Source organism: Anomaloglossus baeobatrachus, chromosome 1 (genome assembly GCF_048569485.1).
Source record: "Anomaloglossus baeobatrachus isolate aAnoBae1 chromosome 1, aAnoBae1.hap1, whole genome shotgun sequence".
NCBI lineage: Eukaryota > Metazoa > Chordata > Amphibia > Anura > Aromobatidae > Anomaloglossus > Anomaloglossus baeobatrachus.
Window position 1 is genome coordinate 739,609,497 of NC_134353.1, and position 16,668 is coordinate 739,626,164.

General features: G+C 50.9%; 1 protein-coding gene across 1 annotated transcript in view; it reads right to left on the bottom strand.

The window, feature by feature from the left end:
- The window catches only part of SFI1 (SFI1 centrin binding protein), a 134,319-nt gene that overhangs the window by 62,631 nt on the left and 55,020 nt on the right, over positions 1-16,668 (bottom strand). Inside the window, 4 exon segments of the mRNA XM_075323458.1 lie at positions 7,445-7,537; positions 7,616-7,686; positions 14,867-15,046; positions 15,371-15,527. Of these exon segments, the coding sequence (XP_075179573.1) occupies positions 7,445-7,537; positions 7,616-7,686; positions 14,867-15,046; positions 15,371-15,527 (501 nt within the window).

Consider the following 16,668-nt stretch of genomic DNA (forward strand, 5'->3'; position numbering starts at 1 on the left):
TTTTCATGTGATATTTATGACCTTTTGGGATGGGTCAATAATATCACATTGGTGAAAGTTTGACTCCCACCAACGCTAACAGCTAATCTGCTGTACTTTGCAGCAGCGCTACACATTAAAAGGAATTAAAGCCCCGTCATATTTAGCGACTTACCAGCGATCCAGAAAACGATGCAACCTGATAAGGATCGCTGGTAAGTCACTGGTGAGATGTCACACAGTCAGACCTTACCAACGACGCAGTAACGATACAGGTCGCAGTAGCGACCTGTATAACGATCTCTGCTGTCATTGTGACCCTGTCACACAATGTCAAACATAGCTATGCACAGTCTGGGTTTCTTTGATGCTTTTTTATTGTAAACAAAGTGAATGAAAAAGTCTGTCTCAACGTTTCGGTCTCGATGGGACCTTTATCGAGAGTTATATCAGACTAAGGAATTAGAGTTAGTATACAAATTGCACCAACATGGAACCGTGTGGGTCATCACAGAAAAGGTAAGGAAGTAAGTGTGAGCACTGTGACCATATAATGAAATGTCAAAGTCAGCCAGTGGGTGTTGCCAGATGAATCGTACAGTGGTGTTCTACGAGGGTAGGGGACCACAGTCCAAAACTGCCAGGTAGGGGTCAAGAGCCCAGTAAGTACTACATAGTCATATCACCTGTTTGATCCAACAGAAAAAAACCTTAAGGTGAGTTGGTCAGAGGACCCATGGGGAGCATAGGGGAACCTGCGTCCGGTAGAGATTCTGGCTGTTGGATCAAACAGGTGATATGACTATGTAGTACTTACTGGGCTCTTGACCCCTACCTGGCAGTTTTGGACTGTGGTCCCCTACCCTCGTAGAACACCACTGTACGATTCATCTGGACACCCACTGGTTGACTTTGACATTTCATTATATGGTCACAGTGCTCACACTTACTTCCTTACCTTTTCTGTGATGACCCACAAGGTTCCATGTTGGTGCAATTCGTATACTAACTCTAATTCCTTAGTCTGATATAACTCTCGATAAAGGTCCCATCGAGACCGAAACGTTGAGACAGACTTTTTCATTCACTTTGTTTACAATAAAAAAGCATCAAAGAAACCCAGACTGTGTTCTTTCTTCTCTAATTAGAGTGCCGGAGATTCATTTTGGATTTTAGTTGACTGTTTTCTCCAGAGCACCCTATCATATAGTGAGCCAGGTCTACTCGATAAATTAAACATAGCGATGCGTCCTGACCAGCAGGACATCGCCTTTGAAGAAAAAGGTCCAGGACATTCAGCAACGACCGGCGACCTCACAGCAGGGGCCAGGTCCTTGCTGGATGTCACACATAACGAGATCGCTAGCGAGATCGCTGTTGCGTCACAAAAAACGTGACTCAGCAGCGATGTCGCTAGCTAGACTTGGCCTTTAGGAAAAGCAGCTCCATTCACTGTTTACATATGTCCACTCAGAAGATAATAGCTAATGGGTGGGGGGTGCTGGAAAACATCATTTATTTCATATTGATTAGCTACTCAATATCATATACCTAGAGAATCCCTTTAAGTCAATAAAGAGAATTTTGTTTACTTACCGTAAATTCTTTTTCTTATAGTTCCGACATGGGAGACCCAAACCATGGGTGTATAGCTACCGCCTCCGGAGGACACACAAAGTACTACACCCAAACGTGTAGCTCCTCCCTCCGGCTATATACACCCCCTGGATGACAATCTACCCAGTTCAGTGCAAAAGCTGAAGGAGGACATCCACCCATAAGTAGAGAAAGAGTAAAACTCGGAAAGACCAGAACTCTGTCTGCTAACAACAGCCGGTGAAACACACGGAACAAAAAACTGCCAACAGGCAACAGGGAGGGTGCTGGGTCTCCCATGTCGGAACTATAAGAAAAAGAATTTACGGTAAGTAAACAAAATTCTCTTTTTCTTTATCGTTCCTTATGGGAGACCCAAACCATGGGACGTTCCAAAGCAGTCCATGGGCGGGAAATAAACCAAACTGAGAAGTAGGCAAAACCTAACTTCACAAATGGGCGACAGCCGCCTGAAGAATGCGTCTGCCCAAGCTCGCATCTGCCGAAGCATGAGCATGCACCTGGTAGTGCTTCGAAAAAGTGTGCAGACTGGACCACGTGGCAGCCTGACAAACCTGCTGAGCCGTAGCCTGGTGCCTGAAAGCCCAGGAGGCACCGACAGCTCTGGTCGAGTGCGCCTTAATCCCTGGCGGGGGAGGCACCTGAGAACACTGGTAGGCATCGGAGATAGCCGACCTGATCCAACGAGCTAGGGTCGGTTTAGAAGCAGCGAGACCCTTGCGCTGACCAGTGGTTAGCACAAAAAGTGAGGTGCACCGCCTCAAAACGGCGGTGCGTGACACATAGATTCGGAGCGCCCGCACCAAATCTAAGGAGTGCAACGCCTTCTCAAAGCGATGCACAGGGGCCGGACAAAGAGAAGGCAATGAAATGTCCTGGTTAAGGTGGAAAGGAGACACCACCTTAGGGAGAAAGTCCGGAGTCGGACGAAGAACCACCTTGTCTTGGTGGAACACCAAAAAGGGGATTCTGAAGAGAGCGCAGCCAAATCCGAAACTCTCCTGAGAGAAGTTATGGCTACTAGAAAAACAACTTTCTGTGAAAGTCTAAACAAGGGAACCTCCCTGAGAGGCTCAAAGGGGGGTTTCTGTAAGGCCGTGAGGACCAGATTAAGGTCCCAGGGATCCAAAGGCCGCCGGTAAGGAGGAATGATGTGAGATGCGCCCTGCATGAAGGTGCGCACCTGAGCCAGTCGGGCGATACGCCGCTGGAACAATACCGACAGAGCCGACACCTGTCCCTTGAGGGAATTGAGGGACAGTCCTAGCTGTAGACCGGACTGTAGAAAAGACAGGATGGTCGGCAAGGAGAACGGCCAAGGAGCATGGCCGGACGAACGACACCAGGACAGGAAAATTTTCCAAGTCCTGTGGTAAATCTTGGCCGAGGAAGACCTCCGAGCCTGAGTCATGGTGGAGATGACCTCAGAGGGAATGCCTGAAGCCGTCAGGATCCAGGACTCAAGAGCCACGCCGTCAATCTGAGAGCCGCAGAATTCTGGCGGAAGAACGGACCTTGAGAGAGAAGGTCTGGGCGGTCCGGGAGACGCCACGGCACCTCTACGGACAGATGGAGCAGGTCTGGGTACCACGCTCGCCTGGGCCAGTCCGGAGCAATGAGTATGACTCGACGGCCCTCCATTCTGATCTTTCGCAGAACCCTGGGCAAGAGCGCTAGAGGGGGAAACACATAGGCCAGACGGAACTGAGACCAATCTTGAACCAGTGCGTCTGCTGCGAAGGCTTGAGGATCGTGGGAGCGAGCCACGTAAACCGGAACCTTGTTGTTGTGCCGGGATGCCATTAGATCTACTTCCGGAGTGCCCCACTTGCGGCAGAGTGATTTGAACACTGACGGATGCAGGGCCCACTCGCCGCCGTCTACGGTTTGACGGCTGAGATAATCGGCCTCCCAGTTTTCTACGCCTGGGATGTGGACTGCAGATATGGTGGACTTCGAGTCCTCCGTCCACTGGAGGATTCGTTGAACCTCCAACATCGCCAGACGGCTGTGAGTCCCGCCCTGGTGATTGATGTAGGCAACCGCTGTCGCGTTGTCTGACTGGACTCGGATGTGCTTGCCCACCAACAGGTGGTGAAAGGCTAGGAGAGCTAGAAACACAGCTCTGATCTCCAGCACATTGATTGAGAGGGCTTATTCGGACGGAGTCCAAGTGCCCTGTGCTCGGTGATGGAGAAATACTGCTCCCCAACCGGAGAGACTGGCATCCGTGGTGAGGATCACCCAGGACGGAGTCAGGAAGGAGCGTCCCTGTGACAGAGAGAGGGGCCGAAGCCACCACTGAAGAGAGCTCCTGGTCTGTGGCGACAGAGCCACCAGCCTGTGCAAGGAAGAGATCCGCTTGTCCCAACAGCGGAGGATGTCCAGCTGCAGGGGACGCAGATGGAACTGGGCAAAGGGAACCGCTTCCATTGACGCCACCATCTGACCCAGCACCTGCATGAGGTGTCTGATGGAATGACGGCGGTGCCGCAGCAGAGAGCGTACCGCCAGACGAAGGGACTGCTGTTTGACTAAGGGCAGCTTCACAAGTGCCGGCAGAGTCTCGAATTGCATCCCTAGGTACTCGAGTTTCTGGGTTGGAATCAGAGTGGACTTGGGCAAATTGACAAGCCACCCGAACTGGACTAGAGTGGCGAGAGTGAGCGAGACACTCCGCTGGCAGTCTGCACTGGATGAGGCCTTGACTAGAAGGTCGTCCAGGTAAGGAATCACTGCCAACCCCTGGAGGTGCAGGACCGCAACCACTGCTGCCATGACCTTGGTGAATACTCGAGGGGCCGTGGCTAGGCCGAAGGGGAGAGCCACGAATTGGAAATGTTCCTCTCCGATTGCAAAGCGTAGCCAACGCTGGTGCGAAACCGCAATAGGAACATGCAGATAGGCATCTCTGATGTCGATGGATGCCAGAAAATCTCCTTGGGTCATTGAGGCAATGACCGATCTCAGAGATTCCATGCGAAAGTGCCGCACCTGAACATGCTTGTTGAGAAGCTTGAGATCCAGGATGGGCCGGAAGGAACCGTCCTTTTTGGGGACTAGAAAGAGGTTTGAGTAGAAACCGCTGAACCGTTCCCGGGCGGGAACCGGAACAATTACACCGTTGGCCTGCAGGGATGCCACGGCCTGAGAGAAGGCGGCGGCTTTGGCGCAGGGGGGGTGGACAGAAAAAATCTGTTTGGCGGGCTGGAAGAAAATTCTATCCTGTAGCCGTGGGAGATGATATCCCGCACCCACTGATCGGAGACGTGTTGAAACCACACGTCGCCAAAGTGGGAGAGCCTGCCACCGACCAAGGACGTTGCTGGCGCAGCCAGATAGTCAAGAGGAGGCTGCCTTAGTGGCAGCGGCTCCTCCGGCCTTTTGAGGACGCGGCTTTGCGTGCCAGTTGGGTTTACGATCCTTGGCTGCGGTAGTGGATGAGGTCGAGGGCTTAGAGGCTGACCAGTTAGAGGAACGAAAGGAACGAAAATTCGACTGGTTCCTGCTCTGGACCGGTTTCCTGGTCTTAGTTTGTGGCAAGGAAGTACTCTTTCTGCCAGTAGCTTCCTTAATTATGTCATCCAGCTGTTCCCCAAACAGCCGGGACCCAGCAAAAGGGAGACTCGCAAGATACTTCTTAGAGGAAGCGTCTGCTTTCCACTCTCGAAGCCACAAGATCCTGCGGATCGCGAGGGAGTTAGCGGAGGCCACCGCCGTGCGGTGAGAAGCCTCCAGGATGGCAGACATGGCGTAGGATGCAAAAGCCGAAGCTTGAGAAGTTAAGGCATCCATCTCAGGAATAGAGTCCCTGGTGAGTGAATGCATCTCCGCCAGAGAGGCAGAGACTGCCTTAAGAGCCCATACTGCCGCAAAAGACGGGGAGAACGAGGCTCCTGCCGCCTCATATACATACTTGGCCAGAAGGTCAACCTGGCGGTCAGTGGGATTCTTAAGAGAAGTGCCATCAGCCACAGCTACGACTGTGCGGGCTGAGATTCTGGACACCGGAGGGTCCACCTTTGGGGACTGGGCCCATTCCTTAACCACCTCTGGTGGAAAAGGAAAACGGTCATCCGAACTACGCTTCAGAAAACGTTTGTCAGGACAGGCCCTGGGCTTGTTAACAGTGGTCTGAAAGCTGGAGTGGTTAAAAAACATACTTTTAGCTTTCTTAGGAGAGGTAAACTGGTGAATCTCTACCAGAGAGGTTTGTTCCTCTGACTCTGGTGGGTTGAGGTTCAGAACGGAGTTAATGGACGCAATCAAGTCACTAACATCCGCATCACCCTCAGACAAATCAATGGGGTACATAGAAGTAGCGTCTGAGCCCACAGTAAACGAATCCTCCTCGCCCTGCACCTCGGCACGTGAATCAGAGCCGTGGGACGAGGGAGGAGAAGGGTCCCTGCGTCTCCGTTTAGGGGGACTGGGACCTAGAACATGCTCTGAGGGCTCCGCAGAGCTCTGAGCAGCAGAGGCACCCTGGGAAGGGGTTTGATGCATGGAAAGCAGTGTCCGGGACAGCTGCCCCATGGAGTCGGCAAAAGACTGGGAAATAGCTTGTGAAAAAGACGCTACCCAAGCCGGGGGTTCAGCCACCGGGGCCGGAGCAGCCGAGGGGACCCCTGAGGAGGCTCCAGGCTGAGACACAACCATATTAGCACAGGCATCACAATGTGGGTATGTGCTCGGCTCTGGCAGAATGCGCTTACATGCAGTGCATATAGCGTACATGTTTGCAGCCATGCTCCGGGTGACAGACATGCTGCTGAGGTGGAAGCTCTGCAGCAATATAACACTCCTGTAGAATGCCTGAAAGTGTATAATAAAAAGCCCACAACCAGAGGTTGTGGCTTACCACACCACTCTCTGTGTGCCCTCCGGATTCCACAGCTCCAAGTCCCAGTGAAGCGTCAGCGTTCCCAAAACAGCAGCAGCTGCAGCTCCCAGCGCCGTCCAGTGAAGAACGCTGAGAAAATGGCGCTGGGAGGAGGAGGGGGGGCGTGTATAAGCCCAGGAGCGGGAAAAACGGAGGGCAGAGAGATACAGGAAGAGATACAGGGGAGGGCACATCTCCCCAGAGAGGAGAGTCCTCCCCTCTGCTGGCCGGGCGGTGGGCGGCGCCGTATGCAAAACATGCAGGGAAGCCGAAAACGAAACTAGGCCCAAACTGAAGCCGGGGCCTAGATTTCAAAACGCGGCCGACCAGCAGGCACCTTCGGCGCGGTTCTCAGAGGAAACTCCCAGAACCGGCCGAAATTTACAGTAAAGTTAAAACACATACTGTCCCCCAAATAAAAGTACCCGGGACCCCTGAAAAGCGTCTCAATACTTAGCTTTTGAGACGCAGGGCCATGTCCCTGGAGAGGGGGGTAAACGCTCCTTCCAGCAGGGACCAGACAGGGCTGCGGATGGAGACCGGCCTCCTGCAAGCAGAGAGGACCGTGATGGCTCCCACTTCAAACAGAGCCTCGACAGAGGATGCGAAGGAGCTCGGCATGTAAAGGCTCCAGCCTTATTAAAGTCAACCTTAACAGCACCCCGCAGAGTGGGGCGTGAAGGGACATGCCGGGAGTCCAGACTGGACCCGCTTTTCTTCCAAATCTTTAAAAATAAAAATAAAAATGAAAAAAATATCAGAGAATGCAAGTGTGTGTGACCTCCTGAAACACAAAGCATTGAACTGGGTAGATTGTCATCCAGGGGGTGTATATAGCCGGAGGGAGGAGCTACACGTTTGAGTGTAGTACGTTGTGTGTCCTCCGGAGGCGGTAGCTATACACCCATGGTTTGGGTCTCCCATAAGGAACGATAAAGAAAAAGGTGTTTTGGGTTTTTTACTTACTGAAGAGTAGTAGTGATTGGCAGCCTGCAGCTTTCTGTGCTTTGTAGACTGCACAAGGCAGATATTCTTCTTAAAAGCATGACAGCCAGACTTCTGAAAAAAAACACAAAATATTATATAGAAATACGAATCATCAATTGCTACGCACCAGACTTTATAAGAGTATATTACCAAGAGGTGGGATTTGTAATGGTCCTGGGCTACTTTCAGTAAATTGGCTTCTTCCGAGGTAAGCTGGATGTCTGTGGCATAGTTAAGGGGACTTCAGACGGAAACCACTGTAAAGCTAATAAATTAAACGTACCAAAAGAAAATCACTAATAATAAAATCAGCTATATATTAAAGTGGTGGCGAATCTCAGCTTAGCACGATTTGTTCTTCCCATAAACATTGTAAAATATGTTCTGACCACACACAGATTGGTTTTTTTTTTTGCAAAGGAGTATACAGCAGAGAAATACAAGACGTTTGTAATGAAATAGGTAATGGTAGCACAGAGCAATGTTACATAGTTACATAGGTTGAAAAAAGAACTAGGTCCATCTACTTCAATCTTCCTCCACCAGTTCTACATTTCGTCACTAAATCATTAATAACCGACAATGTTGTGTACTGAGGAAAGCATCCAGACCTTTTTTTTAAAAAAGTTATCTGTATAATGGACAACACTATAATAGAAGAAGGGAATTTTGTTTACTTACCGTAAATTCCTTTTCTTCTAGCTCCAATTGGGAGACCCAGACAGTGGGTGTATAGCTACTGCCTCTGGAGGCCGCACAAAGAACTACACTTAAAAGTGTAAGGCCCCTCCCTTTCTGGCTATACACCCTCCCGTAGGAGTACGGATTCCTCAGTTTTAGTACCAAAGCAAGGAGGAGGAAAGCCAATAACAGTTTCAAAAACAAATTCAATCCGATAACAAGATCGGAGAACTTAAGAAACAACATGAACAACATGTGCACCCGAAAAACGAAACCCTAAGAACAAATAGGGCGGGTGCTGGGTCTCCCAATTGGAGCTAGAAGAAAAGGAATTTACGGTAAGTAAACAAAATTCCCTTCTTCTTTTTCGCTCCTAATTGGGAGACCCAGACAGTGGGACGTCCAAAAGCAGTCCCTGGGTGGGTAAAAAGATACCACATGAACGGGCTGTCAGACAGCCTCTTCCTACAGGTGGGCCACCGCCGCCTGAAGGACCTGTCTACCTAGGCTGGCATCTGCCGAAGCGTAGGTATGCACTTGATAGTGTTTGGTAAACGTGTGCAGACTCGACCAGGTAGCCGCCTGGCACACTTGCTGAGCCGTAGCCTGATGCCGCAATGCCCAGGACGCACCCACGGCTCTGGTAGAATGGGCCTTCAGTCCAGATGGAATCGGAAGCCCAGCAGAACGGTATGTGTGAAGAATTGGTTCCTTGATCCACCGCGCAAGGGTGGATTTGGAAGCTTGCGATCCCTTATGCTGACCAGCGACTAGGACAAAGAGCGCATCAGAACGGCGTAGAGGCGCCGTGCGAGAAATGTAAATCCTGAGTGCTCTCACCAGGTCCAACAGATGTAAACCCTTTTCAAATTGGTGAACTGGATGCGGACACAAAGATGGTAAAGTGATATCCTGATTGAGATGAAAGGAAGAAACCACCTTGGGAGAAAACTCCGGAATTGGACGCAGTACTACCTTGTCTTGGTGAAACACCAGGAAGGGAGATTTGCAAGATAACGCCGCTAGCTCGGACACTCTTCGAAGAGACGTGACCGCCACCAGAAAAACTACTTTTTGTGAAAGCCGAGAAAGGGAAACCTCTTTCAAAGGCTCGAAAGGCGGCTTCTGGAGAGCAATGAGAACCTTGTTCAGATCCCAGGGTTCCAATGGCCGTTTGTAAGGAGGAACGATATGACAAACTCCTTGGAGAAAAGTGCGTACTTTAGAAAGCCGTGCCAAGCGCTTCTGAAAGAATACGGATAGCGCGGAGACTTGACCCTTAAGCGAGCTAAGCGACAAACCTTTTTCCAACCCAGACTGCAGGAAGGAAAGAAAAATTGGCAATGCAAATGGCCAGGGAGAAAACCCTTGAGCCAAGCACCACGCTAAGAATATCTTCCACGTCCTGTGATAGATCTTAGCTGAGGATGGTTTTCTAGCCTGTCTCATTGTGGCAACAACTTCATGAGATAAACCTGAGGCCGCTAGGATCCAGGACTCAATGGCCACACAGTCAGGTTCAGGGCCGCAGAATTCAGATGGAAAAACGGCCCTTGAGACAGCAAATCTGGACGGTTTGGTAGTGTCCACGGTTGGCCTACCGTGAGATGCCACAGATCCGGGTACCACGACCTTCTTGGCCAATCTGGAGCGACGAGTATGGCTCGATGGCAGTCGGACTTGATTTTCCGGAGAACTCTGGGTAACAATGCTAGAGGTGGGAACACATAGGGGAGTCGGAATTGCGACCAATCCTGAACCAAGGCGTCTGCCGCCAGCGCTCGGTGATCGTGAGACCGTGCCATGAAAACTGGGACCTTGTTGTTGTGCCGTGACGCCATCAGATCGACGTCCGGCGTCCCCCAGCGGCAACAGATCTGTTGAAACACGTCCGGGTGAAGGGACCATTCTCCTGCGTCCATGCCCTGGCGACTGAGAAAGTCTGCTTCCCAGTTTTCCACGCCTGGGATGTGAACTGCGGATATGGTGGACGCTCTGCTTTCCACCCACGTCAAAATCCGCTGGACTTCTTGAAAAGCTTGGCGACTGCGTGTTCCCCCTTGGTGGTTGATGTACGCCACCGCCGTGGAATTGTCCGACTGAATCCGAATCTGCTTGCCTTCCAGCCATTGTTGGAAGGCTCGCAGGGCAAGATAGATTGCTCTGATTTCCAGAACATTGATCTGCAGGGTGGACTCTTCCTGAGTCCACGTCCCCTGAGCCCTGTGGTGGAGAAACACCGCTCCCCACCCTGATAGGCTCGCATCCGTCGTGACCACTGCCCAGGACGGGGGAAGGAACGACTTTCCCTGTGACAATGAGGTGGGGAGAAGCCACCAACGCAGAGAGTCCTTTGCAGTTTGAGAGAGGGAGACAGTCCTGTCGAGGGACGTCGATTTCCCATCCCATTGGCGTAGAATGTCCCATTGTAGAGGGCGCAGATGAAACTGCGCGAACGGGACTGCCTCCATTGCTGCTACCATCTTTCCTAGGAAATGCATGAGGCGCCTCAGTGAGTGCGACTGGCTCTGAAGGAGAGATTGCACTCCAGTCCGTAGCGAGCACTGCTTGTCCAGTGGAAGCCTCACTATCGCTGAGAGAGTATGAAACTCCATGCCAAGATAAGTCAGAGATTGGGTCGGGGTTAGATGAGACTTTGGAAAGTTGATAATCCACCCGAAACTCTGGAGAGTGTCTAGTGCCACCTTCAGACTGTGTTGGCATGCCTCTTGAGAGGGTGCCTTTATAAGCAGGTCGTCTAGATACGGGATGACCGAGTGACCCTGCGAGTGCAGAACAGCTACTACTGCTGCCATGACTTTGGTGAAGACCCGGGGGGCTGTTGCCAGACCGAAAGGTAACGCTACGAACTGTAGGTGTTCGTCGTGTATGACGAAGCGTAGGAAACGCTGATGCTCTGGTGCAATCGGCACGTGGAGATACGCATCTTTGATGTCTATTGATGCTAGAAAATCTCCTTGAGACATTGAGGCTATGATGGAGCGTAGGGATTCCATCCGGAACCTCCTGACCTTTACGTGTCTGTTGAGCAACTTTAGATCCAGGACGGGTCGATACGATCCGTCCTTTTTTGGGACCACAAACAGATTGGAGTAAAAACCGTGACCTTGTTCCTGAAGAGGGACGGAGGTCACCACTCCTTCCGCCTTTAGAGCGGCCACCGCCTGCAACAGAGCATCGGCTCGGTCTGGTGGTGGAGAAGTTCTGAAGAAACGAGTTGGCGGACGAGAACTGAACTCTATCCTGTACCCGTGAGACAGAATATCCCTCACCCAACGGTCTTTGACGCGTGACAGCCAAATGTCGCCAAAGTGGGAAAGCCTCCCACCGACCGCGGGTGTGGGAATCGGAGACCGCAAGTCAGGAGGACGCCGTCTTGGCAACGGTTCCTCCGGCTGTCCTTTTTGGGCGTGACTGAGACCTCCAAGAATCTGAGCGTCTCTGGTCTTTTTGAGTCTTTTTTGACGAGGCGAATTGGGACCTGCCCGGTCCTCGAAAGGACCGATAACCAGACTGACCCTTCCTCTGTTGGGGTTTGTTTTGTCTGTGTTGCGGTAAGGATGAGTCCTTACCCTTGGAGTGTTTGATGATTTCATCCAAACGCTCTCCAAACAATCGGTCACGAGAAAAAGGCAAATTGGTTAAGCACTTCTTGGAATGAGAATCTGCTTTCCAATGTCTCAACCACAGGGCCCTACGCAAAACAACGGAGTTGGCTGACGCCACTGCCGTGCGGCTTGTAGCGTCAAGAACAGCATTAATCGCGTACGACGCGAATGCCGCCATTTGCGAGGTCAATGGTGCTACCTGCGGGGCAAATGCACGTGTGACTGAGTCGACTCGCGCAAGCCCGGCTGAGATAGCTTGGAGTGCCCATACGGCCGCAAAAGAAGGCGCTAATGACGCTCCAATCGCTTCATAGATGGATTTCAGCCAGAGCTCCATCTGCCTGTCAGTGGCATCTTTAAGTGCCGCTCCATCTTCAACTGCAACCAAGGATCTAGCTGCAAGCCTGGAAATTGGAGGATCCACTTTTGGACACTGGGTCCAACCCTTGACCACCTCAGGGGGAAAAGGGTAGCGTGTATCTTTAAGCCGTTTAGGAAAACGCCTTTCAGGATAAGCGTGGGGTTTCTGGATTGCGTCTCTAAAGTCAGCGTGGTCCAGAAAAGTGCTTAATGTACGCTTAGGGTATCTGAAATGGATTCTCTCGTGCTGCGAAGCTGACTCCTCTACAAGAGGAGCTGGTGGGGAAATATTTAACATCTTATTGATGTTAAATATAAGATCATTAACTATGGCGTCACCATCTGGTGTATCTAGATTGAGAGCGGTCCCAGGATCAGAATCCTGATCAGTTACGTCCGCCTCATCACCCATAGATTCATCTCGCTGGGATCCTGACCATTGAGATGAATGTGAAGGCCCGTCATAGCGAGCCCGCTTAGGCTGCCCGGGGCCATCATCCGAGTCAGAGTCTTCACCCTGAGGTGTATATGCCCGTCCCGGAGCTTGGAGCTGAGGGGGACCAGGGGGCAATGATTGCACAGTGTCCGTGGCCTGAAGTACAGGCCTAGCTCGCAATGTGTCAAGAATTTGTGACATAGTGAGAGACATTCTGTCAGCAAAAGCTGCAAACTCAGTTCCTGTCACCTGGACAGCATTCACAGGTGGTACACTCTGGGTCACGTCCAGCAGAGGTCCCGACTGTGCAAGCGCCGCAGGGGCCGAGCACTGCACACAATGGGGGTCCGTGGAGCCTGCTGGTAGAAAAGTCCCACATGCGGTGCAGGAAGCATATAATGTCTGTGCCTTGGCACCCTTGCGTTTTACGGACGACATGCTGCTGGCTCTCTGCAATGTGAGAGAGTCTATAGCCAAAGGGCGACCAGCGCTATGTAATACCAAGTATTTGTAGAAACAAAATACTAAGAATACTACTGGCACAAGAGGGGGTGAGCCCTGAGGGCTGCTTACCGCCCGCTGAATAGCGGGTAAGAGGCGCAGAATTCCTTGTCTGGGTCTCCCCGGCTCCCCTCTGCAGCTCAGCGTGTCAGCAGGAATGGCTGCCGGCGTCTGTGGAGAGGGGCGGTCCGTGGGAGTTCCCAAACAAAAGTGCGGGAAACAGTGTCCCCTCTGTGCCGATTGTGAGGGCTGGAGTATGTAAAAACGACTCCAGCCCTCGGCGCTGATGCACTGGCCAGCGTCCCGCCCCTCTCCTGACTGGCAGGTCTGGGGGCGGGAACGAACGGAAGCAGGCCGCAAAAGCCGGGGACTCGAGTTATCAGCGCGGCCGCCGTAAAAGCGCGGGCCGCGCTGAAGTCCCCGGCGCACCACAAGTGCCAGCCGCGCCGCAGTCCCAGCGGCCGGCGTGACCGATTTCCAGAAGTGGCCAGCGTCCCGCCCCTCTCCTGACTGGCAGGTCTGGGGGCGGGAACGAACGGAAGCAGGCCGCAAAAGCCGGGGACTCGAGTTATCAGCGCGGCCGCCGTAAAAGCGCGGGCCGCGCTGAAGTCCCCGGCGCACCACAAGTGCCAGCCGCGCCGCAGTCCCAGCGGCCGGCGCGACCGATTCCCAGAAGTGTGCCTGCTTCAGCGAAGCTGAATGAGGCCATGGCACAAGCGCCGTAGTGCTGATGTCCCCCGGCGCACTACAACACCCAGCATGCTGCGGTGTGAGCGCCAAATGCACGGGGACACAGAGTACCTTGAGGAAGCAGGGCCATGTCCCTGATGTACTCCGCTCCATCCAGCATCTTCTCCAGGGGCTGTAGATGGAGCACGGTCTCAGTGCCTGGAGACCAGTAAATCCCACTTCACCCAGAGCCCTGTAAAAAGGGATGGGGAAGGAATCAGCATGTGGGCTCCTGCCGCCGTACCCGCAATGGGTACCTCAACCTTACAAACACCTCCGACATACAGTGGGGTGAGAAGGGAGCATGCTGGGAGCCCTGTATGGGCCCTCTTTTCTTCCATCCGACATAGTCAGCAGCTGCTGCTGACTAAAAACAATGGAGCTATGCGTGCGTGTCTGACCTCCTGCGCACAAAGCTAAAACTGAGGAATCCGTACTCCTACGGGAGGGTGTATAGCCAGAAAGGGAGGGGCCTTACACTTTTAAGTGTAGTTCTTTGTGCGGCCTCCAGAGGCAGTAGCTATACACCCACTGTCTGGGTCTCCCAATTAGGAGCGAAAAAGAAATACATAAATACCCAAATTTTTAGGTATTGAAATTTTACATGGAAAAAAGCATTAATCAGTGTCACCTTATCACATATTCATATTGTCTCTTGAGGAAGGAAGAGGACTATCTCTAGTGCCACCTATTGGAGGTAGCAATCCTCGACGTCAACGTCAGCCTCCAACGAGTCTTTTCGTAGGACTTAGGATTTATGCCAGATCAGAACCTCAATTTCCACCGATCCGTGTCTGCAAATTGAGGGTCTGATCTGGCATAAATCCTAAGTCATACGACAAAACTCGTTGGAGGCTCACTTTGACTTTTAGGATTGTTACCTCCAATAGGTGGCACCAAAGTTTGTCTTCTTGCTCACTAAAGAGACAATTTGAATATTTCCCAGAGGAGCATTGCGGCTTAAAAGTCTCCTCACTGGCATGCTGGAATGGTGTGTCAGTCTCCGTAAAGAGAATAGCTTCCCCTTTAGACTTATCACATATGTAACACAATGGAAGAGAACACAGCAAACAGAAAGGATTCAGTGTCTCCAGTGGTTAAACACTCTTCGAAGAATAAAGTGACGCGCCAAAGATTCACAACTATCTTGTTTTTCTTGCATTCTCCTGGCTTTTTCCATTTCATGGGACCACAATGTGAAATATCGGAGAGTGAGATGTTCACGATACAAGCATAAGGCAAGTGCTGCACAAAAAAACCAAACAAACATGGAAAGAATTTAGCATGTAGATGCATATACCTTACAAAGCTAAAATACATGTGTAAAAGGTAAAATAAATCCATCAAAATTAGAAACAACAAATTTAAAACTCAAAGCTATTGATCTGTACAGATCCAAAGTTGGCAACCTGTGCGACCATTGCTTCTTAGACAAATATTTTAGTCAAAACGTGGATTCTTTGGCAAAAGAAACACCGAAATAATGAAAAAAGTTAATATCATTTCTTAATGAATATACCTTTAAGCAAAATGAAGCAACTAAACATATGACATTGTGGCCATTCTTACCGTGTTGTTGCTTTTTTTGCTGCCGATAATGGAGGTATAGCAGCCAAGCTCGCATTGCTGCCTGCAGATTACATAACCGGTGATGTTGAATTGCCTTCTTTGTTTTCACCTTGTCTTGTTCAATAAGTAGATGCATCTCTTTCCATTGAAGCCAAGCCTTTAAAAGACAGTGTGACCATGATTCATATGAGGTTGGGGACAGTACAAATAAAATAGCTTGCAGTTTTACTGTAACATGAAGCAGAGCATATGTTAACACGCTATATGATCAGCAAAGATCACATAAATGGAAAGCAAACAAGATATTTCTCTGGGGGGGGGGGAGACAAGAATTCCCTTGAGAAAATGTGGAATAATATAACACTGCAGATAAATGAACATCTTAACTGTAGTCATTAAAGGGCACTTTTCATGTTTTAACAGGATGAACACTGGGAAGAAGGGAATTTTGTTTACTTACCGTAAATTCCTTTTCTTCTAGCTCTAATTGGGAGACCCAGACAATTGGGTGTATAGCTACTGCCTCCGGAGGCCACACAAAGTATTACACTTAAAAGTGTAAGGCCCCTCCCCTACTGCCTATACACCCCCCGTGGGATCACGGGCTCCTCAGTTTTAGTGCAAAAGCAAGAAGGAGGAAAGCCAATAAACTGGTTTAAGCAAATTCAATCCGAAGGAATATCGGAGAACAGAAACCATTCAACATGAACAACATGTGTATACAAAAAAAAACAGGGGCGGGTGCTGGGTCTCCCAATTAGAGCTAGAAGAAAAGGAATTTACGGTAAGTAAACAAAATTCCCTTCTTCTTTGTCGCTCTATTGGGAGACCCAGACAATTGGGATGTCCAAAAGCAATCCCTGGGTGGGTAAATTAATACCTCGTGATAGGGCCATAAAAACGGCCCTTTCCTACAGGTGAGCAATCGCCGCCTGAAGGACTTGTCTACCTAGGCTGGCGTCCGCCGAAGCATAGGTATGCACCTGATAATGCTTGGTAAAAGTGTGCAGACTCGACCAGGTAGCCGCCTGGCACACTTGCTGAGCCGTAGCCTGGTGCCGTAATGCCCAGGACGCACCCACGGCTCTGGTAGAATGGGCCTTCAGCCCTGATGGAACCGGAAGCCCCGCAGAACGGTAGCCTTCAAGAATTGGTTCCTTGATCCACCGAGCCAGGGTGGATTTGGAAGCCTGCAACCCTTTACGGTGGCCGGCGACAAGGACAAAGAGTGCATCCGAGCGGCGCAGAGGTGCCGTGCGGGAAATGTAGATTCTGAGTGCTCTCACCAGATCCAACAA